Raw genomic sequence first — 26,766 nt, 5'->3', positions numbered from 1 at the left:
TTAGAGTATAGATTTCATATTATTTGCACATATTAAAACTTCTTATTATGTAAAATTGTGTAATTTTTAGTATGTTTTGTCCCACATTGGAAAATAACGTAGGTGTGGTGAATATACTACATATAAATAGTAGAATTGTCCACATCGAAAGATTAGTTTAAGGTGATGTGATCTTATGATTATAAATAAGAGGCATATTTGGAACTTATGTATTCACCCAAAATTTTTTGAGTCTCATAAATATTGTTTTAAAGAGCACTTAAGATTTTCTATCATTATCTACGATATGATCTGATGTAAAAAATTAAAGTGGAAATCGGTGGGAACTACCCGAGAAAGAGTTAAGAACATGAACAAGAAAATAAAAAAATACAAAATTAAAGGTTTTACTAATGATAGTCTCCTGACACAGTACAAAACTAAATATTTTACTAACGGTTGTCTTCTGAATGTAGTAATAGAGCGTTAATGAGTCGTTATATGTACGATGTAGAAATCCATATCTAATGATCGAGACTAAGTGGTTTTACCTTCAAAAAAAATAATACTATACAATAATGGTTTTTTTAAGAAGAGACATGTACTTCTTGGTATGTTATATCTTTCACATTGAAAAATAATGTAGGCATGATGAACATACTACGTCTAAATAATTAAATTATGTATCTCACATAGAAAGAATAGTATACGGTAGGGTGATTCTATAAATATAAATAGGAGACATTCTTGAAACTTAGGTATTAACCCAAAATTTTTTGATATAAAAAATATGTACTCTTTAGTATGTTATATGTCCCACATTGAAAAATATTGTAGGTGTGATGAATATATTATGTATAAATAATAGAACTGTCCCATATATATACATTTTCTATATTATATTAAAATGATGTTTATAATTTTGATATAAAAACTTTATATTTCATTTGACAAAAAAGTATCGTATGAAAATTATATAATTAGATTGTGACAAAAAAATGTTATCATTAGAGTGTAGATTGTATTGTATTTTCTTATTATTAAATCGGGTTGATGTCAAAGCAGGTGCGAAAAAAATGGTGTAATTAGTATGTTATTTGTCCTACATTAAAAAATAATGTAAGTATGGTGAATATACTATGTATAAATATTAGAATTGTCCCAGAAAGATTACCATAAGGCAGGGTGATCTTATGATTATAAATAGAAGTCATAACCCAAAATCTTTTGATTCTCTTAAATATTGTTAGAGAGAGCTCTTAAAAGAGTTTGTATTACTGTCTCTACAATAATGATTTCTAACCTAAGTTAATCTTTGGAAATCTTTTAGTTATTATAATATATATTCTGTATTTCTTATTTTATATTCAAGTGGTGTTTCTAATTTTTATATAAAAACTTTTACATTTCATTTGGCAAAATAATCTCGGTAAAAAAATTATGAAAATAATATTATTAGATTCATGGTAAGAAATGCTATCATTAGAGTATATATAGATTTCATATAATTTGCACATATTAAAGATGGTGTATTTCATAGTATGTTATATGTCCCACATTGAAAAATAATATAGGTGTGACAAATATACTACATATAAAAAATAGAATTTTCCCACATCGAAATATAGTATAAGGTGGGTGATTCTATGATTATAAATAGGAGGCATCCTTGAAACTTAGGCATTAACCCAAAATCTTAAAAGTTTATATCATTATATTTTCTACCTATAGATTTTATATGGCCCACATTGAACAATAAATATAATACGTTTAAATAATATAATTAGAATTGCGTTAAAAAAAATTAAATTATTAGAGTATAGGTTCATATCATTTGCACATATTTTAATTATGATAAAAAAAAAATAGAAAACAAACGTATGAATATTAATAGATAATATAGTATTTGCTTATTATTAAATTGGGTTAGATGTCGAATTAGGTTCAAAAAATATGGTGTATTTTTAAATATGTTATTTGTCTCACATTGAAAAATAATGTAGGTGTGATAAATATATAGTACGTATAAATAGTTGAATTGTCTCACATCAGAATATTATCATAAGGTGGGATGATCCCATGATTATAGATAGGATTTATCCTTGGAACTTAGGTATTATTACCCCAAATATATTGAATCTCTCAAAGTATACTTATTATATAAGAGACTTTAAACATAATGTTGAATTAAATGTTAAGTTTTAAAGTTGTAACATTTTTTTAGGTGGGAGAAAGAGCGATAAAATGGTCAATATTGTAACGGAAATTTTTCTTGGCACCCTCGAATTTTGGTAGATTACACATAATACCCTTAATTTTAAGTTTCTACATATAATACCCTTGTGTTTACTTTTTCCATAAGGTCGTTACTCCTATGAGTAACTAGATGAGTAATTGAGCATGCCATGTTATTTGTGTTTTGTTATTTAGGTATTAAATGTTAGTTTATTAAATAAAATATGGATTTAGGAATTAGATGATGAAGTGTTTGTGTAATAGATAACAAAAGAAAAAGGCGTCACAAGTCATAGGAGTAATGGCGTTATGACGGAAGTTGTCAAATGGTATTCTAGGAAAGAAAAAAGTGAACACATGGGTACCATTTGTAGAAACTTAAAATTAGGGGTATCATGTGTAATCTATCAAAGTTACCATGAGAAATTTCCAATATTATAATGATATAGTTAATTAAATTTTCATTTAAAAGAGGGAGATATCCGTATCAATAAAACAATAAAGGGGGTATTATTTTTTAATTGTTATTTTATTGTCACATCATCAAACTTAACGTCCATTTAACAACATTTACATTATGGGGTACCATGGGCAAAAAAATGGAACCTCAAGGGTACCATAGGCAGATTCTTAAAAGTAGGGGTAACATGAAAAACTGACAAAATTAAGGGGTACAACGGGAAATTTTCGTATCTCAATTATGATAAAAAAAAATTGAAGAAAAACAACGTACAAATATTAATGGAGAGAACTTGATCATATTCTTAAATTTAAATATAATAACTATTAGATATAATGAGTAGCAATTGTCCGTGTTCGGTATTCGGGATCTTGTTGGATGTCGAATTAAGTGCAAAAAAGATGGTGTAATTCTGAGAATGTTATTTGTCCCACATTGAAAAACAATGCAGATTTGATGAATATATACTACGTATAAATAGTAGAATTGTCCCACATCAGAAAAATAATCCAAGTTTGGTGAATATATTACTTATAAATAGTAGAATTGTCCCACATCGAAAAATTAGTATAAGATGGGGTGATTATATGATTATAAATAAGAGTTAACCCACGTATATATTAATCTTTTATTTTTTTGAAAAAGATAATTTAATAACATGTAAACAAATCATTAAACAATGTAAACATTAAACCCTTATAACGTTTTTTTTTTTGCATTATAAATAAGTTAATTACCCTGTTGCAACGCACGGGCATTCAAACTAGTTCTTTTAGTAAATAGAGGATTGTAATCAATAATATCCATCCTTGCCAACTCAGACTTGGTATACGGTCTCATCCTTCATCTCGGAACATCTCAAGAGAGAATGATTTGATGTATACTTATTACTTATGTACAAAACTAAACTATAAACAGTTATTACTAATTTCTTGACAAAAAAAAAATTAATTATAGTAGTTTGATAAAATCATGGAATTTGTTTACACCTTGATTTAATGGAATGTTGTATCACGTGTCCTAAATTTCATGGAATGTTGTATCACGTGTCTGTGTCCGTTTTGGTGCTGCCTAGCCTATAATTATCTAACTAATGACACTATGTTATCCATTTTCTAGAAGACGGCCCATATAGCACAATATGGTATCAAAATAACCCGTCTTACTAATAAGACGGATAATCTAAGTCTTAAGCAAGACTAATTGAACTATTTTTCGTCAATGGTCTATGACTCTATGTCAGAAATTTTTCATTTTATTGTAAAATTGGAGGATAAGCCGCTACTTGATCGATAAGGCCTGCTTTTCTGTAAGTCTGTAACATGGTTGTGATTTCAAATCCCACCATTTACGTTGAGTGGAGCCATTTACAAAAAATAATTTCCTATGGATGTTAAGTCGATAGTTAATTTATTAGATAACATTAAATCGAAAATTCAAATAACCACAAACGAAGAGTATTATACTTCTTTAATTGCAACGGGAAGGAAGTTTGACAATGTTGAGTCATTAATGAGATATTAGATACTACGGGCATGTTTGGCCTCATTATAGGAAAACTGTTTTTGCTTTTAGAAATGGGTTTTTTTAATAAGTTAGTTCTTAATAAAACTGTTGGTGTTTGACCTAACATTTTCAAAAAAAAAAAAAAAAACGACTTCTCAACAAGACTTTATACATAAGCGGATAAAAAATGAAATTTTTTGTTGAAAAGTACAACAAAATGGGTCTCAATTTGTAGAAAATGAAAAAAATATGAATTAATAAGTATTAATTTTATTTTATTTTTGGACATGTTTACAACATACAATTTGTCATTTATGCATTAAAAATCTTTAAAATAAATTGGTGCTTCTACTTCTGGCTCTCAAACTTTTGGATTTAAAAGAAGCAGTTTAAACTTCTTCAAAATTGATTATTTGGCCTAACTTGTGCTTAATTAGTGGAAAAGCACTTTTAAAAGCCGGGCCAAACAACACCTACAAATTATTGGAATGGAGCTTATTTAATTTAAAGAAATAATGTTAGTACAGGTTTTAGCAGGCAGGAAAGCAGAGCTTGATGATGTTGCATTTAGCAGAGTTGGCTTCTTTAAACCGCTTAGGGGTAAGCATGACGGTTTGATTGGGCCCTACCAATGTATTGTCAAACTGTAGCGGGATCACAGAAGTTGTACGAGTTCAAAATGCCCGGAGCAATGTTACATCGTTGATCACGGCCGGCGGACCAAAGACATAACCAACAATCATGTTTGGTTTCAGGATATTCCAGTAACAATGGTATTCTGGCTTTTTCCAGTATCTGTCATGCCAACATTTATGTTCAAACCAAAATTGTAAACATCCACCTCAATTATATAAGTTATAAAGGTAAATAATTAAACTCTAGGAGGCAAGACCGGATCTGACCCAATGTAGCAAGTGCGATCGCACTGATCCCGTAATCAAAAGGGGCTCGTAAAAAAGTTTTCAATAATCAATATGTATATTATTACAATATATTGTCAACGTCTATTTATATTGTGTATATATTGCCACAATTTACTAAATTAGTATTTTGCAACGACTATTGTATATTTATTAGTGTTTTGCTATGATTAATGTTACATTTATTAGTGTTTTTCCACGGTTATTGTTATTTTTGCTATTGTTGTTGTCGATTTTTTTATTTTTTTATCATTATACTTCTATAAAAATAATAAAATTTTCAAAGTATGTATTTTTATTTCATTGAAAACATTTGAGTTACATAATAAATTGAACTTAAAAAAGTTTCTCAAAGTTGAAGTATCAATATTTTTATTTGCGGACAACAATCATTTAAGATAGATTGAATGGTTAGCAAGGTTAAAATTAAAAGAATATATAGTGAGAATTATAAATGCTGGAGATAATGATGATTTTGTCTCTGAAGATAATGATGATTTTTTTATTTTATTTTTTTAAGTTTTATGCTTAGACATAAAAGGTTTTTTCCTAATGAAAAGGGCCTCAGATTTTTTACACCCCGGACTCTATGTTCTCATATCCGGCCCTACAAGCATATAAAGTTAGTTAAAATAATCAAAAAAGGAATTGATGAAACGCATAACATTGCATGTAATTACCAATTGCCCAAGCATATAAAATAAATCCTTATAAAAAAGAGTAAGAATAATAGAGAAATTAAACTTAGTTGAATGGACATACTCGCTCTTTCAAAAGATCGGGGTTTTTGCATACTAGGAAATGGAGGTACTCCAAGAATCAACCTGGCAAGAGATGGAGTCGGTGGCAGCGGTTGAGGAGATGAAGAGCCAGCACAAGTAGATAATGGTTTCATAGGTTGAGTGATTAAAGGATCAAAATCATATATGGATGTACCCAACTCGGATGTAATGAGAGTTAATAGTTTTGGAAATCTATTCGGGCCAGTAGATGCCATACAAAAGTTGTTTGAAGCGGTTGCATTCTTCCTCGGCGATATATGAGCGTTGCATTTTCCCATTTCAGGCGTGCCTTCAAACGCAATGCCATAAATCCCAAAATCGTCTGTCTTGAAATGTGTTGGTAAATCTACGCCAGGGCAGACCATTGTGACATTGATCCCTACACCAATGAATATTTCCAAGATAAATTAAAGTAGGTACGAAATATGGATGTAACTAGCTAGATAGGGGGTTACGAGAAGAAGACGCGTACCTGAGAGAGGGTAGTCATACACAGAAACCACCCCGTCTTTGCACGCGTTACATAATACCATGCCAGTAATGATTGTAAGATTTCCTAATCCGTACATAGGCGTAATTAAGAGAACACATATCATCAACAATCTGTCTCCCTTGTGACAGATGTTATCCGTCACAAGCTAGTGACGGAACGGATACATACCACATTGTGTTAATAAGGTAAAAGTGGCCCATATTGTGTATTAATTAAACAAAAAGGAGATTTGATAGCTAGACAATTAAAAAGAGGGGGGGGGATTTTCCCCATGCAATTGTCTACCCCTGACTGACAATAATACTCCCCTTTTTGTTATTTCTATTTTGCAAAATACAATTTTCATCTCCTACGAATGATCTCCATCTCCTACTAGCTCGACCATATTTAGAATTTACCTTAAATTGAGGTTTAAATAGATCTTTACATGTTAACATATTTTGGTAAACATGGTGACATGTGTTAGTGTTTTAAGTGTGACCACCTTAATTGAAATGTACCTATGGTTAATTGTATTGTCATAATACCTTATGAAATCTTAACATGTTAACATAAATTACTTAACATGGTGACATATGTGTTAATGTAGAAAATGTGACCACCTTAATTGAGAATTGTACCTATATTTGTTGAACATTAGAAAATGTAATGACCTTAACTTAACATGATAACATCTAATAGTGACATATTTATTTATGTTGAAATGTGACTACCTTATCAGAGTAATATGACTATATTTAGAATGTACCTTAATTAAATTGAGGTTTAAATAAATCTTTACATGTTAACATATTTTAGTAAATATGGTGACATGTGATTGTGTTTCAAGTGTGATCACCTTTATTAAAAATGTACATATGCTTAATTGTATTACCATAATACTTTATGAAATCTTAACATATTAACATAAATTGCTCAACATGGTGACATATGTGTTAGTGTAGAAAAGGTGACCACTTTAGTTGAGAATTGTATCTATGTTTGTTGGTGTTGTTGATGATTCAATTTTAGATGAAGATTTTACGAAAAATATAAAGATTTGGAAGGTAAAGATTTGAATTTTGGAGCATGGATGTAGGGAGGAAGATGATAGATCACATCAAAAGAATGAAAGATTGTGATGTAGTGGTGTTTTTAATGCAAGGGCTACTTGTTCCCTACATGATATAATATTACTCTATTATACTCCCTACAATTACACAAACAATAAACAATAAACACTTGCTCGGTGTATCCGGCCCTTATTGTTAGAAAATGCTACTATCCACTCTGTCTCTAGTTTGTGACGGATAACATCCGTCACAAATGAGAATTTGTGTATCATCAAAGAGACTAACATCTTCCCCATCCCTATTAAATTAAATTTATTGGTTAAACGCTATCTTGTAATCAGCTCGTATGGTCGTATATTAGAGTAATTGATCGATTATGTGAATTTGTGATCGAGTTTTATATATATTATACAGTACCCATGTTAGAACCTAATTGTTGATGATGATATGCCTTAATTGTGATTCAAAGTGTTCCATTTCAGGATTAAGCTCATTTCCCTAATCAAGAATTAACCAATGTTCAAAGTCAAGAAGTGTTGATGAAGCTACCCAAGACTTGTGTTGAAATAGAGTCACGTATGTAAGGGTAAGGAAATATGGTACTAAGCAACTAATACGTTAGCGGAAGCGTTAAATAGAATATGGTTTCCACAAAGTGGAAATATATAAATAAAGCATTTTTTTGTGGGTTTTATGTTTATAATTAAATAGAAAATAAAAATTAAAGATATGATTGCTCAAATTCGACCTTGAATTTATACAAACTGGGGTGCTTAATATTAGACGACCTTGCCTAATAATTAAACGATTGATTTCAACAACCGCAGCTAGAAAACCAAAATAGAATTGAATTACTTCTCAACTCTTGTATTAAAATTCAACGAGAACTTCAATGTGTAATTTATATTAAAAATGTGATCATCAAATGAATTACAAAATCACTTATTTATAGTGATTTAGGAAACGAATGTAGGTAAACATGAAAATGCACACAACTTATTACATTAAATAAAGGTACTTTGTTTATTTCCAATAAACTTGCGAGATACTTAAACTTCATGACTTACAAACATTAACTCAATTGATTAAGCCTTCTGTTTTCAGTGAAAATGAAATGTGTTGCCTTGAAAATAACTCTGCATCTCATGCGCCATTAAATATACCTAGTGGAGTTAGAACTCAAAGAATGGTTGTTCTCCTCAGTTTTGAAAGACCTTTAAATATTTAAGGTAATCTTCACATACGACCCAAAAAAATCGAACATATTGTCGGAACCGCCACAATTGTTTAACTCTTAGTTTAATCTCATATTTCCAGTTGTATAATGACCCATTTAATTTTTAGTCGCTTCAAGTACGCCTAGTATTCGCATCATACTCCTCTTCTTAGAAAAGAATTGTCCCAATTCTTAGAGCTTATATAAATCCTCCGGGATCAAAAACGAATGATGCATACCAGAATTTTTTAACCATATAGAACGTTTGATTAGTTTTATAATTCTCGAATCGGGGGTCATACAAATTTGGTGCGTACATCAAGGCATTGAATAAAGATATAGGGTTATTTAATGGGAATAATCCATCCTATGTCTCATCTTCTCGTATTAATCTATCCTCGTGTTTAACTGAGAATAATCTCATCTTTGACGTCATTTAACTTGTATTAGACCAATAGACCGGTTACCTAGACAACCGGTTTTCCTTATATATCAACCTAATTAACTTTTCAACTCTCTTCATTTATTCTTAAAAGAAAAACTCTAATTTTATTTCCCAAAACTCTTACCAACTCCACTCATCTTTCATCATCATCATCAACTAAATCAAAATTGGGCTCGTAATCAAAACCCTAATTTTATTTCCCATAATAAAAATCATCAAAAAAGATTAATCAAAGATAAATCGTAACAAATTGGGCTCGTAATGAATAGATTAGAACACCTGCTACTCATATTTCATCATCATCATCAGTTTTTGCTTGTTAGGCTCACCAAATTCCCCCTACCACCATCTAATGACCAACATGAACAAACCCTCAAATGTCGTCGCCGCCACACTCATCCACCGATTGGTAAAACCAATCCAACGATTTGATGACTTTCCCCCTTGTTAATTGTTTAATTAGTTTTTTCTGGGTTTTTTATTATAATGTTTCTAGGTTTGTGATTAAATGTGAGATTAGTGTGGATTTTTCTGGGGTTTTGCTAAATTTTGAGATTATAGTGTTTGATTCATGGTCTGCTTGAAGAATGTGACGCCGCTGATAGTGAAGCAGTACTTGAATTAGGTTATACAACAATGACTGGGTAGACCTAAATATCCATCTACACTATATTTCTCCTTGTCCAAATAGAGAACGATTAACAGCCACTGGCAACATAATACCAGGTTTTTGAGTAATTAGGATTTAGGGTAAGGCAAGTGATGGTGGTGATTCTGGGTTGGTGATTTTGAGTTTGAAAGAAAGGAGAGTAATAGGGTGGGGTTGATAATAATTGAGTAGTAAATTGAGTAAAAAGAGGATAATACACAGTGTTTTGGTTTGTGATTAGATGATGATGATGATGATGATAAAAGAATGATTAAGAAAAATGAAGAATCAGGATTTAGGAGAGAATGAATAATGATAAAATAAAAGAGAAAGAAGATATAAAAATCAGGAATAAAAACAAAGAAAAAAAATGACCTGTTGAGAAACCGGTCATAAGAGGTAAATAATGGCTTGAGTCTACTAGAAGTTAAATGACGTCAAAGATAAGATTATTCTCAGTTAAACACGAGGATATATTAGTATGAGAATATTGGGCATAAGATGGATTATTCCCATGAAATAACCCAAAGATATATTAATCTTGCTTTGGACTTGAATCTTTATGTCTTGAAAACACATTAAACTCTTGTCATTCTCCCCGTGCTTGTAATACTACGGTTTTATGAGTCTCTGGGTACTCTATCGAGTGGGCCTTACTTTATCGAGTAAGGGTGTTTTGATTTACGAAACAGTATTCTGCCTGTAGGGTACTCGATCGAGTAGCCTTGGTACTCGATCGAGTAAGTGGCACTCGATCGAGTACGTTAGTTACTCGATCGAGTAGCTCGGTTGACAGGTTATGTTTTGACGGGTTTTGTTAATAATGCGGATTAGTATATATATTATGTCGTCATCTTTATTAAACACTTTTATAAACCTAATACACTCATAAAGGAGATTGAAACTACGTTGTTCTCTTCATCCGCATTATTGTCAAATCCTGGAGCTTGAGAGGTCGGATTTCGTTGTTCTTTGTGTCTTTGTGATCCTTGAGTCAAGGGTAAGTCCAACATACCAATTTTATAGCATTTGGTTAAGATTGTTTAAACCCTAATTTATGGGATTGGGGGTTTTATGATTAGTTGTGTATTTAGTAATTGTATGATTATTTGATAATAGGAGGATTCGTAGAGGAGAGGTTTTGAGACAGCTGCTAAGATCGTCTGTTGTGTGTGTTTGCATTCCAGGTAGGGTTTCCCTACTCAGTATTAGTCACATGATGTGGATTGGTGATTTGATTATGATTGTTGATAAGTATAATATTGGTATTGTGACGGTTGTTGGATTTTATCATTATTGATTGTTGTTGATTGTATCTGTCTGTGATCTTCGGGGTACGTCCCTGGCTGAGTGGAGTTACTTGTGGGAGTGGCTTCACGCCCATGATTCGCCTTCTGTGGAACCCACCACAGAAGAGATGTGCACATTAATGGACTTGGGTTTATCGCTCGATGGAGATGAGCGGGGCTTAGGTGGGAACGGCTGCGGTCCCCCACTGGCGGTGTGGAGTACCTGTTGCGATGGGTACTCTGGCAGGGCTACACACTTTAGTGTGTAGTCAGTGATGAGGAGTTGATTATGGAGTTTGGGTTGATGTGATGGTTGAGTTGTTTTGTTACTTGTCTTATTGTGATTGTATTGTGTGATTAGTACTGACCCCGTCTTTGTTTTGTAAAACTTTGGTGATCCATTCGGGGATGGTGAGCAGTTGTTGAGCAGGTTTGATTAGAGGCATATGGGCTAGCTGGGATGTGTCACCACGAGCTGATTAGAGTCTTCCGCTGTCCTTTTTTAGTAGTTTTGAGACATTTGGTTTAAGAGAACATGTATCGTATTTTCATCAGTTTGGATTTGGAATTGTAATCACTTAAACTTTATTACTATTTAAATTATGTTTCGTTATTGTCATTTGATTATCATTGCCTCGGGAAACCGAGATGGTGACGTTCTTATACCTGAGTGGTACTGGTAAGGCACTTGGAGTATGGGGGTGTCACAAAGTGGTATCAGAACGACGATCCTGAAACCTATAACTAATGAATCTAACGAACATAGGGAGTCAACTAAAATGAACCCGGGGTAGAAGTTGTAGGAGCTAATTCAAAGGCTTGGGAGACGTCCTAAAGCCGCGAACTCGCCCTGCAATTTTGAACCGGTCACATGGGGTATGTGTCAGGGTCGTATGTGTTGTCTTTTGGTTTGTATGTGTACATAGTGGCATGTGTAATGAATCGTTGGATGTTGAATGTGGAAAATTGGAAATATGGAGTAGAAGATGAAAGATGTGTGATTCGTATGTTAAAATGGATGAAAAGCTTGATGTATGTTATAATATGGCATTTTGATAATATGAAGTAGATTGATTTGTTGATTTTTAAGGAGTTGTGTAGAAATGCATGCGTAGTTATGGTTATTTTGTTGAAATTATAAAACTTGTATATTATGTTGGGAAAGTGAGATAAACATGCGGGTAGTGTATGCGAGTCTGCATGACTCGATCGAGTAGGGGGGGGGGGACACTCGATCGAGTAGGTGAGGTGCTCGATCGAGTGGGTGTAACTCGGTCGAGTAGGTAGTTTGATATTTTTCTGGTCAGAATCGTGTTTTTGGGTACTCGATCGAGTACATAGGGGCACTCGATCGAGTAGGAGACGCTCGATCGAGCGGCTGGTCAGCTCGGTCGAGTATGTTTATGATCAGGAGGTCTGATTAGGTTCTGGAGTCGAGGCACTCGATCGAGTAGGTTGGGCACTCGATTGAGCAGCCTCAACTCGATCGAGTGGGTTCTGGTACTCAATTGAGTGGGGTCTGTGCAGGCTATATACGTGTTTTGGGTTATAGTATGCGTGTTTATATCTACCTTTTCTTATATAGTTACAAGATGCCGCCAAAGAGAAACGCCCTTTATGCTAGAGCTGAGAGTATGTCAGTCGATGACATAGTAAAGATGTTGGAGCACCAAAATGCTTTCACAGATGCGTTGAAGAGAGTGGGGAAGGATAAGGAGGTTGAACATTCAAAGATTAGTCTTTACATAGCGAGGTTTAACCCGAAAGAGTACAAGGGGACCGGGGAGCCAATTCTTCTAGATAATTGGCACGGAGAGATGGAGAACATTCTGGAGTTGGTGCACTACCCGGATGAGATGAAAGTGGAACAAGCTGCGTTCTACTTGAGGGAGGCGGCAGGAGAGTGGTGGGATAAGGTAAAGGTGAATGCTAGAGATATGTATGCGAAGCAGGGGTTACCTGCTATTCCTTGGGAAGAGTTTAGAAAGGCTATGAGGCGAGAGTTTGTACCGGAGCATGTGAGGAGTAAGGTGAGAGAGGAGTTTGATGGGTTTAAGATGGCATCTGATATGACGGTGACTGAGTACTACCGACAGTTTAATGAGAAGGTTAGGTACGCTGAGGATATGGGGTTGAGTGAGGAGAACCTGGCGTTGAGGTTTGAGAAGGGGTTGACCCCCAAGATAATAGAGAAGCTACCTGTGGGAGTCCTTACAGATGTTAAGGAAGCTTATGAGAGAGCGGGGAGAGCTGAGAGGTTGGTGGAGATGACCCGAGAGAGAGGTGCTGAGAAAAGAAAGGCTGAGAGCGAGGGTGGAGGCCAATCTAACTACAAGAAGGGCAACCACACTCAGGCTAGAGTATATTCATCTAGCTCGGGGTTTAGTGTTGGGGCTTCCTATGGGCGTGGCCATGGGAATAGTAGTAGTAGCTGGGGGATGGCCTGTTTTAACTGTGGCGGTGTAGGCCACAAGAGACATGAGTACACCACTTCGGTGAGTTGGGGTTTCCAGAGGCCGGGACAGGGAAGTTTTTCACAGGGACCGGCACAGAGTTATGCGAGCAACAAACCGGCTGGGTCATGGAACAACAGGGGAGGACAGAGCAACAACGGTGGGGGTAACCACAATGGCGGTAATTCTTATCAGAAGCCAACTACGAACACCAACAATAACCAGGGGTCGGGTGCTAAGCCGACTACCTCAGCCAGTACTGTCCAAGGAGGTGGGCAGAAGACCAGTGGAAAGATGTTTATGATGGAGAAGAAAGCAACTGAGGACAATGCTCATGTTATCACTTGTACTTTTCTTGTTAATGGTGTATATACCTTCATTTTGTTTGATTCGGGGGCATCTCAGTCGTTTGTATCTTCGAGTCATGCTAAACAGTTGGGTTTGAGAGTGTATGAGTCTGTAAGGGAGGAAGTCTTTATACCTTCGGGTGAGTCTGTATCGTGTGGGAGGTTGTATAGAGATGTATCCATGATAGTTGGGCAAGTCGATCTACCTGTAGACTTGCTAGAGTTTCCTTTAGACGGTTTAGAGATGATAGTCGGGATGGATTGGTTAGGAAAGTACAAAGTTAAGATAGACTGTCATCAAAAGAAAGTGTCTCTGAGAGGTCCTAAGGGCATTAGTGTGTCTTATCGTGGGTTTGTTGTCAAACCCAAACTTAAGTTGATTGCAGCTGTGACCTTGAAGTCTTATCTGAGAAATGCGTGCCCAATGATCTTGTGCCATGTGAGAGATGACAGGATGGAGAGTCCGACAGTTGAGCAGATACCAGTTGTGGGGGAGTTTCCAGATGTCTTTCCAGAGGAGATTCCGGGGTTGCCACCGAAGAGGGAGATAGATTTCAGTGTTGAGCTGAAACCGGGGACGGGGCCAATCTCTAAGGCACCGTACCGGATAGGTCCTAAGGAGTTGGAGGAGCTCAGGAAGCAGTTAGATGATATGATTGAGAGGGGATATATTAGACCTAGTGTATCAGCATGGGGAGCACCAATTCTGTTTGTGAAAAAGAAGGATGGGAGCTTGAGGTTGTGCATAGATTACAGGGAGCTGAACAGAATGACGGTGAAGAACAAGTATCCTTTACCAAGGATAGATGACCTGTTTGATCAGTTGAGTGGTGCAACAGTCTTTTCTAAGATTGATTTGAGGTCGGGGTACCATCAGGTGAAAATTAGGGAGGAGGACATACCAAAGACAACTTTCACGTCGAGGTATGGCCATTATGAGTATGTGGTGATGCCGTTTGGGTTATCTAATGCACCAGCTATGTTTATGGATTTGATGAACAGAGTCTTCAGTCAGTTTTTGGACAAGTTTGTGGTGGTTTTCATAGATGACATCTTAGTCTTTTCTAAGACTAAGGAGGAACATGAGGAGCATCTCAGGATAGTGTTGCAGACCTTGAGGGAGCATGAGTTGTATGCCAAGTTGTCAAAGTGTGAGTTCTGGTTGGAGAAAGTTGCCTTTCTGGGGCATGTGATTTCTAAGGAAGGGGTAGCTGTGGATCCTGCAAAGATTGAGGCAGTTACCAAGTGGGAAGCACCAAAGAATGTAGCTGAGATCAGGAGTTTCTTGGGTTTAGTTGGGTATTACAGACGGTTCGTGAAAGATTTCTCCAAGATTGCCAGACCTATGACGGCTTTGATGAGGAAAGAGAACAGGTTTCGTTGGGATGAGAGTTGTGAGACGGCGTTCCAAACACTAAAGGAGCGTGTGGCCACAGCTCCAATATTAGCATTGCCTGAAGGGAGTGAGAACTTTGAAGTGTATACAGATGCTTCAAAGAATGGGTTGGGATGTGTGTTGATGCAAAACGGTAAAGTAATTGCCTATGCTTCTAGGTAATTGAAGCCTTATGAGGAGAATTATCCTACACACGATCTGGAGTTGGGTGCAGTTGTGTTTGCTCTCAAGATTTGGAGACATTACCTATTTGGGGCGACCTTTAAGGTATTTTCAGATCACAAGAGTCTCAACTCTCAAGTACATCTTCACTCAAAAGGAGTTGAACATGAGACAGAGGAGGTGGATGGAGTTGATTAACGATTATGACATGGATATTATCTACCATGAAGGGAAGGCCAATGTAGTTGCAGGTGCTTTGAGCAGGAAGAGTGTACATTCTTTGTGCACAGTTTTATATCGTTGATGATATTGAGAGATGAGGTTGGGAGGTTTGGGATACATATGATCCAGAAAGGGGATGTCATGGGAGATTTGACAGTGCAGCCTGATCTTTATGATGATATTCACGGTAAACAGGAGTTGGATCCCAAGATGGTGGAGTGGAGAGCTGGAGTAGAGAAAGGGACAGTGTCTAGATTCTCTATCCATACAGATGATAGTTTGAGGTTTGATGGGAGGTGGTGTGTCCCTAATGATGAGGAACTGAAAAAGACAATCATGATAGAGGCACATTGTACACCATATTCGGTACATCCAGGGGGTGACAAGCTGTACAAGGATTTAAAGAAGACTTTATGGTGACCTGGGATGAAGAAACAAACAACTGAGTTTGTGGCCCGTTGTTTGACATGTCAGAGAGTTAAAGGGGAGCAGCGACGACCACAAGGTAAGATTCAGTCTTTAGAGGTACCTGAGTGGAAGTGGGAGTCCATTTCTATGGATTTTATCGTGGGTTTGCCAAAGAGTCAGCAGGGTAACAACATGATATGGGTTATAGTGGATCGACTGACCAAGTCAGCTCATTTTGTGCCAATGAAAGATACATGGACTAAGGCACAATTAGCTATGGCTTATCGGAAGAATGTGTTGAGATTGCATGGAGTGCCTAAAGACATAGTATCCGACAGAGATTCGAGATTTATCTCAAGGTTTTGGAAAGAGTTGCAGGAATCCTTGGGAACTACATTGAAGATGAGTACAAAGATTTCATTCTCAAGCGACGATGGTCGATCGAGAGGACAATCAAGACTCTTGAGGATATGTTACGAGCTTGTGTAATGGATTTTGGTGGTAGCTGGGAACAGAGGTTAGATTTGATTGAGTTTTCTTACAACAACAGCTATCACACCAGTATTGGCATGGCGCCATTTGAGGCTTTATATGGGAGGAGATGTAGGAGTCCGATCTGTTGGGACGACAGTGTTGAGGCAGTGGTTTTAGGACCAGAGATGGTACACGAGATGGTTGAGCAGATCAAGCTGATCAGGGAGAGGATGAGAACGGCTTAGGATAGACAAAAGAGTTATGCAGATCTACATCGCCGGGATATAGAGTTTCAGGTTAGGGACAAGGTTCTTCCGAAAGTGTCTCTTATGCGTGGGGTTATGAGATTTGGGAAGAAAGGCAAGCTGGGTCAGAAGTTCATAGGACTATATGAGATCTTAGACCGGGTTGGAGAGGTTGCTTATCATTTGGCCTTACCATCTGCTTTGGATAGGGTACATAATGTGTTTCATATGTCTCAGCTGTGGAAGTATGTGAGTGATCCGTCACATATGTTAGAAGCGGAGAACATAGAGCTAGATGAGTCCTTATCTTATCTTGAGGTGCCTAAGCAAATCCTTGACCGGAAGGTTAAGAAGACTAGACATGGTGAGACAGTCTTGCTTAAGATTCTTTGGTCTAATTATGAGGTTGAGGAAGCTACATCGGAGGCCGAGGAGGCCATGAGAGAGCGCTATCCGTTTCTTTTTTATCAAGTATGTATGGTTATGGGGACGTAACCTTGTTTCTTTTAGGGGGGTAGAAGATGATCGCGAAGAGTTTTTGCATCTTTTTATGTTGTCTTTGGTATAGTTAGTAGTGGCTTGAGTCGGGTTGACAGTGGGTTAGTAGTATGTGTTGGAGTTTTTATATTGAGTTTTGTTTTTGTTGTTGCGTCGGGATTATGTTAGCATGTTTTTAGTTTGTTGTGGTTTGAACTTCGGGGACGAAGTTCTTTTTAAAGAGGGAAGACTGTAATACTACGGTTTTATGAGTCTCTGGGTACTCTATCGAGTGGGCCTTAATCTGTCGAGTAAGGGTGTTTTGATTTACGAAACAGTATTCTGCCTGTAGGGTACTCGATCGAGTAGCCTTGGTACTCGATCGAGTAACTGGCACTCGATCGAGTACGTTAGTTACTCGATCGAGTAGCTCAGTTGACGGGTTATGTTTTGACGGGTTTTGTTAATAATGCGGATTAGTATATATATTATGTCGTCATCTTTATTAAACACTTTTATAAACCTAATACACTCATAAATGAGATTGAAACTACGTTGTTCTCCTCATCCGCATTATTGGAAAATCCTGGAGCTTGAGAGGTCGGATTTCATTGTTCTTTGTGTCTTTGTGATCCTTGCGTCAAGGGTAAGTCCTACATACCAATTTTATAGCATTTGGTTAAGATTGTTTAAACCCTAATTTATGGGATTGGGGGTTTTATGATTAGTTGTGTATGTAGTAATTGTATGATTATTTGATAGGAGGAGGATTCGTAGAGGAGAGGTTTTGAGACAAATTGCTAAGATCGTCTCATTGTGTGTGTGTTGCATTCCAGGTAGGGTTTCCCTACTCAGTATTAGTCACATGATGTGGATTGGTGATTTGATTATGATTGTTGATAAGTATAATGTTGGTATTGTGACGGTTGTTGGATTTTATCATTATTGATTGTTGTTGATTGTATCTGTCTGTGATCTTCGGGGTACGTCCCTGGCTGAGTGGAGTCACTTGCGGGAGTGGCTTCACGCCCATGATTCGCCTTCTGTGGAACCCGCCACAGAAGAGATGTGCACATTAATGGACTTGGGTTTATCGTTCGATGGAGATGAGCGGGGCTTAGGTGGGAACGGCTGCGGTCCCCCACTGGCGGTGTGGAGTACCTGTTGCGATGGGTACTGCAGGGGGCTACACACTTTAGTGTGTAGTCAGTGATGAGGAGTTGATTATGGAGTTTGGGTTGATGTGATGGTTGAGCTGTTTTGTTACTTGTCTTATTGTGATTGTATTGTGTGATTAGTACTGACCCCGTCTTTGTTTTGTAAAACTGTGGTGATCCATTCGGGGATGGTGAGTAGTTGTTGAGCAGGTTTGATTAGAGGCATATGGGCTAGCTGGGATGTGTCACCACGAGCTGATTAGAGTCTTCCGCTGTCCTTTTTTAGTAGTTTTGAGACATTTGGTTTAAGAGAACATGTATCGTATTTTCATCAGTTTGGATTTGGAATTGTAATCACTTAAACTTTATTACTATTTAAATTATGTTTCGTTATTGTCATTTGATTATCATTGCCTCGGGAAACCGAGATGGTGACGTTCTTATACCTGAGTGGTCCTGGTAAGGCACTTGGAGTATGGGGGTGTCACAGTGCTCTATAAGTTCTGACAAATTTTTAGTTTCAAAATTTTCAATATCTAACTTTGGAAAAATAGGAATAACAATTTCCACAGTAGAATGCATAGAAATACTCTCAACTTTTTCGTCCACAATCTCCAAATTTAATTCTTGGCTTAAATAATTTGATTCAACCACTACAGCTTTCAAATTTTCATTTTTAGGATCAGGACTTTCCTCCTTAGCATCAAATTTGCAATCAAAATAGCTCACGGTCGAAAGAGGCTTACAACTTAACTCCTTTAAACGATTTCTGATTATTTCCATTTTGGCAAATGATAGCTCCAGTTTGGCAAGCTCCATTCTTCGAAAAGCATCTTCTAATAATGCCAGTTTGTCACCCATGATCGCTGTGATTTCATAAAATCAAGAGCCGAAACTCTGATACTAGATGATATGTTAGCGGAAGAGTTAAATAGAATATGGTTTCCACAAAGTGGAAATATATAAATAAAGCACTTTTTTGTGGGTTTTATGTTTATAATTAAATAGAAAATAAAAACTAAAGATATGATTGCACAAATTCGATCTTGAATTTATACAAACTGGGGTGCTTAATATTAGACGACCTTGCCTAATAATTAAAGGATTGATTTCAACAACCGCAACTAGAAAACCAAAATAGAATTGAATTACTTCTCAACTCTTATATTCAAATTCAACAAGAACTTCAATGTGTAATTTATATTAAAAATGTGATCATCAAATGAATTACAAAATCACTTATTTATAGTGATTTAGGAAATGAATGTACGTAAACATGAAAATGCACACCACTTATTACATTAAATAAAGGTACTTTGTTTATTTCCAATAAACTTGCGAGATACTTAGACTTCATGAGTTACAAACATTAACTCAATTGATTAAGCCTTCTGTTTTTAGTGAAAATGAAATGTGTTGCCTTGGAAATAACTCTGCATCTTATGCGCCATAAAATATACCTAGTGGAGTTAGAACTCAAAGAATAATTGTTCTCCTCAGTTTTGAAAGACCTTTAAATATTTAAGGTAATCTTCATATACGACCCAAAAAAATCGAACATATTGTCGGAACCGCCATAATTGTTTAACTCTTAGTTTAATCTTATATCTCCAGTTGTATAATGACCCATTTAATTTTTAGTCGCTTCAAGTATGCCTTGTATTCGCATCAGCAAGACAGCAACTATCATAAGCAACGGTCTACTTACTGGTGCAACAATAAACAAGATTGTTGTTCAACAATGGTCTGCTTATCGAGGCAACAGTAAGGAAGGCTGTTGCTCTAGCTCGTGTCACTTGAAGAGAGTCTTTGGTTTCAAATTATTCAAGCTTTCAAATACAAACTTCTATTTGTGAAATGTTCATTTATGATATTTTGAATTTAATGAAATGTTTTTTATTAAGAAAAGAATATCTCAATGGTATCTTTTAAAATGGCTTTACTCAAATTGGCAATTCATTTTATCATGGCTTTTGGGGAAGTAGAACTTATTTCTTTCCAAAATTGTTTTTCTAAAATGTCCTCACTTGATTGTCAACTTTACTCTGTGACTGATTTACAAAGACCTTTTAGGATAATAACAAAGCATCTTTTCTTCTTTCACCTTTGGAAATTGGAAGAATGCTCCCTTTTGTGCAAACTTGAAAAGGTCAAAATATTTGTTCTCTACCAAAAGGTTTGACCTTCAAAACCCTAGTTTGCCTCTCTATAAAAGGAGCACTCCTTCCCTTCATTCACTAAGACTTTTTTCTGAGAATTTCAAAGTGTTTTGCAGAATTGTTTTCAAAGAACTCAAGGCATTTCTTTGATTTGCAAAATCTTTCTAAGTCTTCAAGTGACAACAGTCTTTACTACCGTTTCTTTAAGTATCATGTTCTCTTACCTAGAATCGTTTGATCAATATGTTGTCCTTATCAATTTTTCTTGAATCAGTTTGAGGAAACTTGATCTTGTAAACATTCTAAGTTAGAGTGCCGAGTTCTTAGACAGAGTAGTCTTTAAACTCTTGTCGCAACCAGAGTAGGTTGTTGGTCCTTTTTATTGTAAGGGTTTTAAGTAGTCGGAGTAGATCACTTAACTAATCAATAAAAAGAAGATTGGACGTAGGCCCTTAGAGCGTTGGCTGAACCAATTCAAAAATCATTGTGTTGATCTCTCGTTACTTTTGATTTCGCTGCAATTATTTTACTTGTACTTCATTTGCGTTTTCCTTTAACAATGGTCCTGAATACTGTTTGTGAAGAATCACATGTAGGCCTCCCACATCGGAGAAATAGAGAAGAGTGATCTAGTTTATAATCCAAGGGGCGCGGCTATTCATCCCATTGGCAATTGGTTTTGAGATGGAACCTCCTTGGACTTGTAAACTGGACACTCTCTCCTTCTCGACGGGTGCGGCCCAGGCCCGTGTGCGATCTAACATGGTATCAGAGCCCAAGGTTTAGTCCTGGGTTGTGAGGCGAAGACGGGTCCGAAAAGCGACGACGTTCCCGTCTGACGAAAAACTGGGCCACTATTTAGCGGGTCCGAAAAGCGACGACGTTCCCGCCTGACGAAACAGGTTCGAAAAACTACGGCGTTCCTGTCGATCGACCGAAGAGGAGACCTTACATGTGAGGGGGCGTGTGAAGAATCACATGTAGGCCTCCCACATCGGAGAAATAGAGAAGAGTGATCTAGTTTATAATCCAAGGGGTTATTCCTCCCATTGCCAATTGGTTTTGGGATGGAACCTCCTTGGACTTGTAAACTGGACACTCTCTCCTTCTCGACGGGTGCGGCCCAGACCCGTGTGCGATCTAACACTGTTACTTATGGTCTGTAGCCTAAACCTCATTTGCTAAGACAAACAAGCAACACTCACAACAACCATTGTTTTTCATTTCAACATTTTCCTTCAACAACGTGATGCACTTCTAATTACTTGATTTATTTGGAGATTTCCTTGCAACAACACGGTGGCGTTTGAGTAGGACCACCGTCTTGGAGGCGGAAACAGAGCGGTGAGCAACCTTTCTAAGAGGCACCCCAAGGAAGTAATCAATGTACCCGGCTTTCGATTTCGTAGCTGATTTCGTCATTGTGGTGATAATAACTCAAGTAAGATTGCAATGAAGATTGGATTTGGGGAAAATTAAAGGGAAGAGAAGATGAAGATTATGGTTACTTATTGATCAAGCTGTAAACAAATTAAAGAGTGAGATTAAGGCGGTAAATTATACGAACATAACAACACGGTAATTTTGTGTGCAGATTATAATGGATTGATGCGATGTCAATGATTTATGGAATGTTTTTTGTTATTTAGTGGGCCGACCTTTTTTTGTTGGGCCTGTTTTTATAGTCACTAAAATTCTCGCTCCAAGTTTTGATATACTTGCTTATTTGCAATTGAGCTAATACTCTACTACATGTATTTTTTTTTTTTGGATTTTTTTACGTGATACCCGTGTATTTTTCGAATTCTACGTGATGTCCCTGCGTTTTTGAAAACATTAGTGGTATCCTTAAAGTTATTAAAATGTTTCTAAAATACCCAAATTACTAAAAATTACGTTTTTATTCAGTTAAAATTTGTAATGAAAATATGTTACGATTGAGTAAACCAGGTTTATGTTAATGACATGACAAATTATAGTCGAAAAATCAATTAAAAATGTATAAACTAAACATTTAAAAGAGGCGAATTAGAGAAGTTTGGGTATTTTAAGATGTTTTCATTAAGTTTAACGCTTGTTTTGGGGGAGTCTTGCTTAAGAAAGAGTTTTTGTCTTAAAATCTTAACATGGGTCAAATACTACCATTTGGTGGTAAGTTTAAGACGGCTAATGTCTGTTTTAAATTAGAATTTGTGTTCTTATACAAGTGATTATGGGCTAGGCTCATGGGGGCTTGGGTTGGACTAAGACAAACAAAAATTCGAAAATCTGAAAAAAAAAAAAAAAAAAAAAAAAAAAAAAAAAAGACGCGATACAGTAAAAAAAATTACAAATTTACAACTACACAAAATAAAACCAAACGCTTCAAATCCCTAAATACAACCATCCACTCCCACCTGCCGCCTCACTCCCCCGTCGTCTGCCGTCCACGGTCCGCCGGTCTCCTCCTCCGTGCACCTGACGTCTATGGTCTACCTGCCGCTATTGGTAAGCTAAATTTTCTCCAAATTCGATTATTGAGAATTTGATTGATTGAATATTAATTGGTTAATTTTTAAATTGCTATTATTAGTTTGTTAATCTATTTGTATAATTGTAGATTTGTATTAGTTTAGATTGAATGAGTGGTTAATTATATCATTTTTCTCAAACCCTAAATCACACCCTTACTTACAATTAATTTCAGTTTGTAGAACAGTTATTTGAGTTCAATTTTCTATACTTTGGATCTATGACTTACTTGGTAGTTTGATACATACATATAAAGTTTGTCCAACTTCTTTCGAAACTATGAATTATGAAAAAATGATATAAGAGTAGTTTAATGTCAAAAGTACATTGCTCTCCCCCTTCTCTTACTCATCCCTAATCTTTATTGCTTTAGCTTTAATTTTTGAGAATGTTACAAATTACTAGGAATGCTCTTTTGAGTGTACTTGTGAGATTAAATTGGTGTAATGGAAGCTTAAAGCAAATTCCTTTCCACAATGTTGATCAATTCATTGTATTTATTACCACCAACAGTAATGTCATATACCTGTTTGGACTGCTTTTATGTAGTCCATTAGTCTTAGTAAGCACGAGTAATAAGTCCTGTACTATTCATGTCAAGATTTGGATTCTGACATTACATGGTGTGCCACTCGGGTCCTGACATAAATTCAAGAACCACCCGGTATGATTTTACACAGTCTTATCAATTGCCTTCCCTCGCCGCCTTATTCAGTCCTCCATAATTTTCCAACTCCAAATTTTTTTCGCCGCCTTATTTAGTTTCCCTGTGGTTTTTTAGAAGGTCCAGATTTAATATTTTTTGTAAGTATATTTCTATTCTCAAATCTACCTCATTTAATTCCCAATATCAAATTATATAATCATAAAATTGATATTGATATTCCAGATAATTTAATTTTATGATATATTGGTAATTAATTAACAATTAGTCTCACTTTAGACGAGTATATCTGTCTAAAGTGTAGACGGGGTCAAAATGTCACCACTTACATAATAAGACAAAGTGGTGACATTTTACTTGTTGTTTGTCTTATTATTAAAGTTGTGTGATATTTGACCTGTCTATAACAGTGTCCGTCTAGAGTGAGAATTTGTGATTAATTAATTGATGAATGACATAAAAATTTGTATATTATAATTGAGTTATTTTTAATTTAATGAACCAAGCATGTTAATGAAATAGCAGTGTAGCAATTAGCATATATCAAACAAATTAAATCCACTATAGAACGTGGGTAGCTTTATTTTGCCAAAAAAATTGTTTTGTTATGTGAAAAGTCCGCATTCAACCACAGAGCGACACCTTAACTTTGTCATTGTGGTTGCTTTAATATATAGAATATTGGATTTTTTTAGTAAATAAATCAATCCATGTGGGCGAGGATCATTACTTTTCTTCCTTATTTCAAGTTGTTGTTTAAAACAAGTGTAAACTATCTAGTGGAGCGATGAGAGTAATGAATTAGTTACTGACTTAGATTCTTGGAAACAAAGTGTTAACTGGTAAGTGAGGTTGATTACGTGTGCAAATATGTGTGAACTTTGAAACAATTCTACTTAGCTGATGTCCTTATAAAATACTGTAGTATGCACACACAGACACAATTCTCTTTTCTTATTCCATTACCTGCTGCTGTATGTCTACTGTACTACCAGCTACAATTGTATACTACTCCGTATCATTTTGTACTGAATTGCCTGAGACTAAAGTGTTGATACTTTTATATTATTAGGTAAATCAGAAGAGGTAGAGAAATGATGGGAAACCCGACGAGGCCTGATAATGAGTTTGAGGTAATAGTGATAGGGGCCGGAATCATGGGGAGTTGTACTGCATACGAGGCATCCAAAAGGGGTTGTTCCACCCTCCTCCTCGACCAGTTCGACTTTCTTCACAATAGGGGTTCCTCCCATGGCGAGTCCCGCACCATCCGAATAACCTACCCGGAGCCTTACTACTCCTCCATGGCCCTCCAATCCTCTCGCCTTTGGGAGGAAGCCCAGTCCCAGGTTGGCTACAAGGTCTTGTACCCCACCCAACAGCTCGACTTTGGGCACTCCACTCACATGGCTCTCCAGGCTATCATCAGTAGCTGCCGTTCTACTTCTGTCGAGTTTCGAGTACTAAACTCTTCTGAGATGGCACAGGAGTTCGGTGGTGGGGTGGTCCTGCCAGAGGACTGGATTGGGGTGGTGAGCGAGGGAGCAGGTGTTATTAAGCCTACTAAAGCCGTCTCTATGTTCCAAACCCTTGCCTTTCGTAATGGGGTTGTCCTGAAAGACAACATAAAAGTTACGGGCATTGAAAGAAACCGCACTGATGGAGGTTTAGTGGTGTCTACAGAATCGGGGGAGATGTTTTACTGTAAAAAATGTGTGGTCACTGCTGGGTCATGGATGAAAAAACTTGTAAAGGACGTTACCGGCCGTGATATTCCCATAGAACCCTTGGAGACAACCATTTGTTACTGGAAGATAAAAAAAGGCCACGAGAAGGACTACTCCATTGATGGAGGTTTTCCCTCATTTGCCGGGTATGGATTACCCTACATATATGGCACCCCTTCTTTAGAGTATCCAGGCTTGATCAAGGTAGCCGTACATGGGGGACGTCCCTGTGACCCTGATAAACGGACTTGGATACCAGAAACAGGGTTGATGGATCTATTGAAGAAGTGGGTGTGCGAAAGGTTTGGGGGCCGTGTGGAGCATGAAGGCGGCCCTGTGTCAACTCAGTCATGCATGTACTCCATGACTCTGGATGATGATTACGTGATAGACTTCTTGGGAGAGGAGTTTGGGGAGGATGTGGTGATTGCGGGTGGGTTTTCAGGACACGGCTTCAAGATGGGACCAGTGATAGGCAAAATTGTGACTGAGCTGGTGCTTGACGGGCATGTCGAAGGAGTAGAGATGGGTTACTTCAAGCTAGCCAGGTTTGACCAAAATCCTAAAGGTAATGTCAAGGGATTTGCAGAACAAGTTGGGCTTTCATCCCAACCCCGTGCGCATAGTGACTAGTGTGATCTGTTCACGCTACAAACCCCATTTCTATTGTCGACAGTTTCATATTTCCGAGTTTGATTCGTGTGCTTGCATTTTTCTGTTTACACAGGGTAAATAACAATAGCTATGGTAACTTGGTCACTATTTATATGTTCATTGGTCACTATTTGTTTTGCATAAATTCATAATTGGCTGAAAAATAGTGAACCAAATAAACGATTTCTGAGGTTCCTAACCCAGAAATCCCAGAACCTTGAAGTGAATTCCAGGCTACTTTTCGTCATGATAACTCATCAACCTTATTTCTTTCAGCTTGTAACAATGCATCCTTATTTTGTGCTGCTATCCGTACGTGAGTCTTCCAATTGAGATATTATCGATGTGATGTCTTTTTCAAGGTTCTCCTTGCATTCAGCATATATAATTCTTACTAAATATCATCGTCATCATGGTCATGGGCGTCACGCATCAAAACATGAGACAGTTTTATCTAACCATGTCAAAAACTCGTGAAGATCAGCATAACTTTGCTCCTTAGACATCTTTGAAGCTTCTAAAGCATCGTTCGTGCATCTGGTGGCGTCTTGCCTAAGAAAAGAAATTTCAGAATCACGGTCTTGTAACTGTATGTGATTGAAGGCCTTGAATTTCCGAAAGGAGACCTTGAGACATTCGGTGCAGCTCATCAACTATGCTCACAGTAATAGACAGCTTTTTCGC

At 36.6% G+C, this 26,766-nt stretch overlaps 2 protein-coding genes across 2 annotated transcripts; one reads left to right on the top strand and one right to left on the bottom strand.

Annotated features, from left to right (window-relative positions):
- Positions 1–4,448: 4,448 nt before the first annotated feature.
- LOC141645917 (uncharacterized) lies at positions 4,449–6,668 on the bottom strand. Its single transcript, XM_074454068.1, has 3 exons — positions 6,355–6,668; positions 5,863–6,261; positions 4,449–4,975 (listed from the first exon to the last, which is right to left on the bottom strand). Exons 1-3 carry the CDS (start codon positions 6,476–6,478, stop codon positions 4,932–4,934), a joined length of 567 nt encoding a protein of 188 aa, XP_074310169.1. The 5' UTR covers positions 6,479–6,668; the 3' UTR covers positions 4,449–4,931.
- A 16,178-nt stretch (positions 6,669–22,846) lies between these two features.
- LOC141647237 (putative sarcosine oxidase) lies at positions 22,847–26,368 on the top strand. The gene is made up of 2 exons (XM_074455350.1): positions 22,847–23,013; positions 24,774–26,368. The coding sequence occupies exon 2, from the start codon at positions 24,796–24,798 to the stop codon at positions 26,059–26,061; it is 1,266 nt and encodes a 421-aa protein (XP_074311451.1). The 5' UTR covers positions 22,847–23,013; positions 24,774–24,795; the 3' UTR covers positions 26,062–26,368.
- The last annotated feature ends 398 nt before the right edge of the window (positions 26,369–26,766 follow it).

The sequence above is a fragment of the Silene latifolia genome, chromosome 3 (assembly GCF_048544455.1).
Source record: "Silene latifolia isolate original U9 population chromosome 3, ASM4854445v1, whole genome shotgun sequence".
NCBI classification, from domain to species: domain Eukaryota; kingdom Viridiplantae; phylum Streptophyta; class Magnoliopsida; order Caryophyllales; family Caryophyllaceae; genus Silene; species Silene latifolia.
The sequence above is the reverse complement of the archived record's forward strand: the minus strand, read 5'-3'. Positions and strand labels throughout refer to the sequence as shown.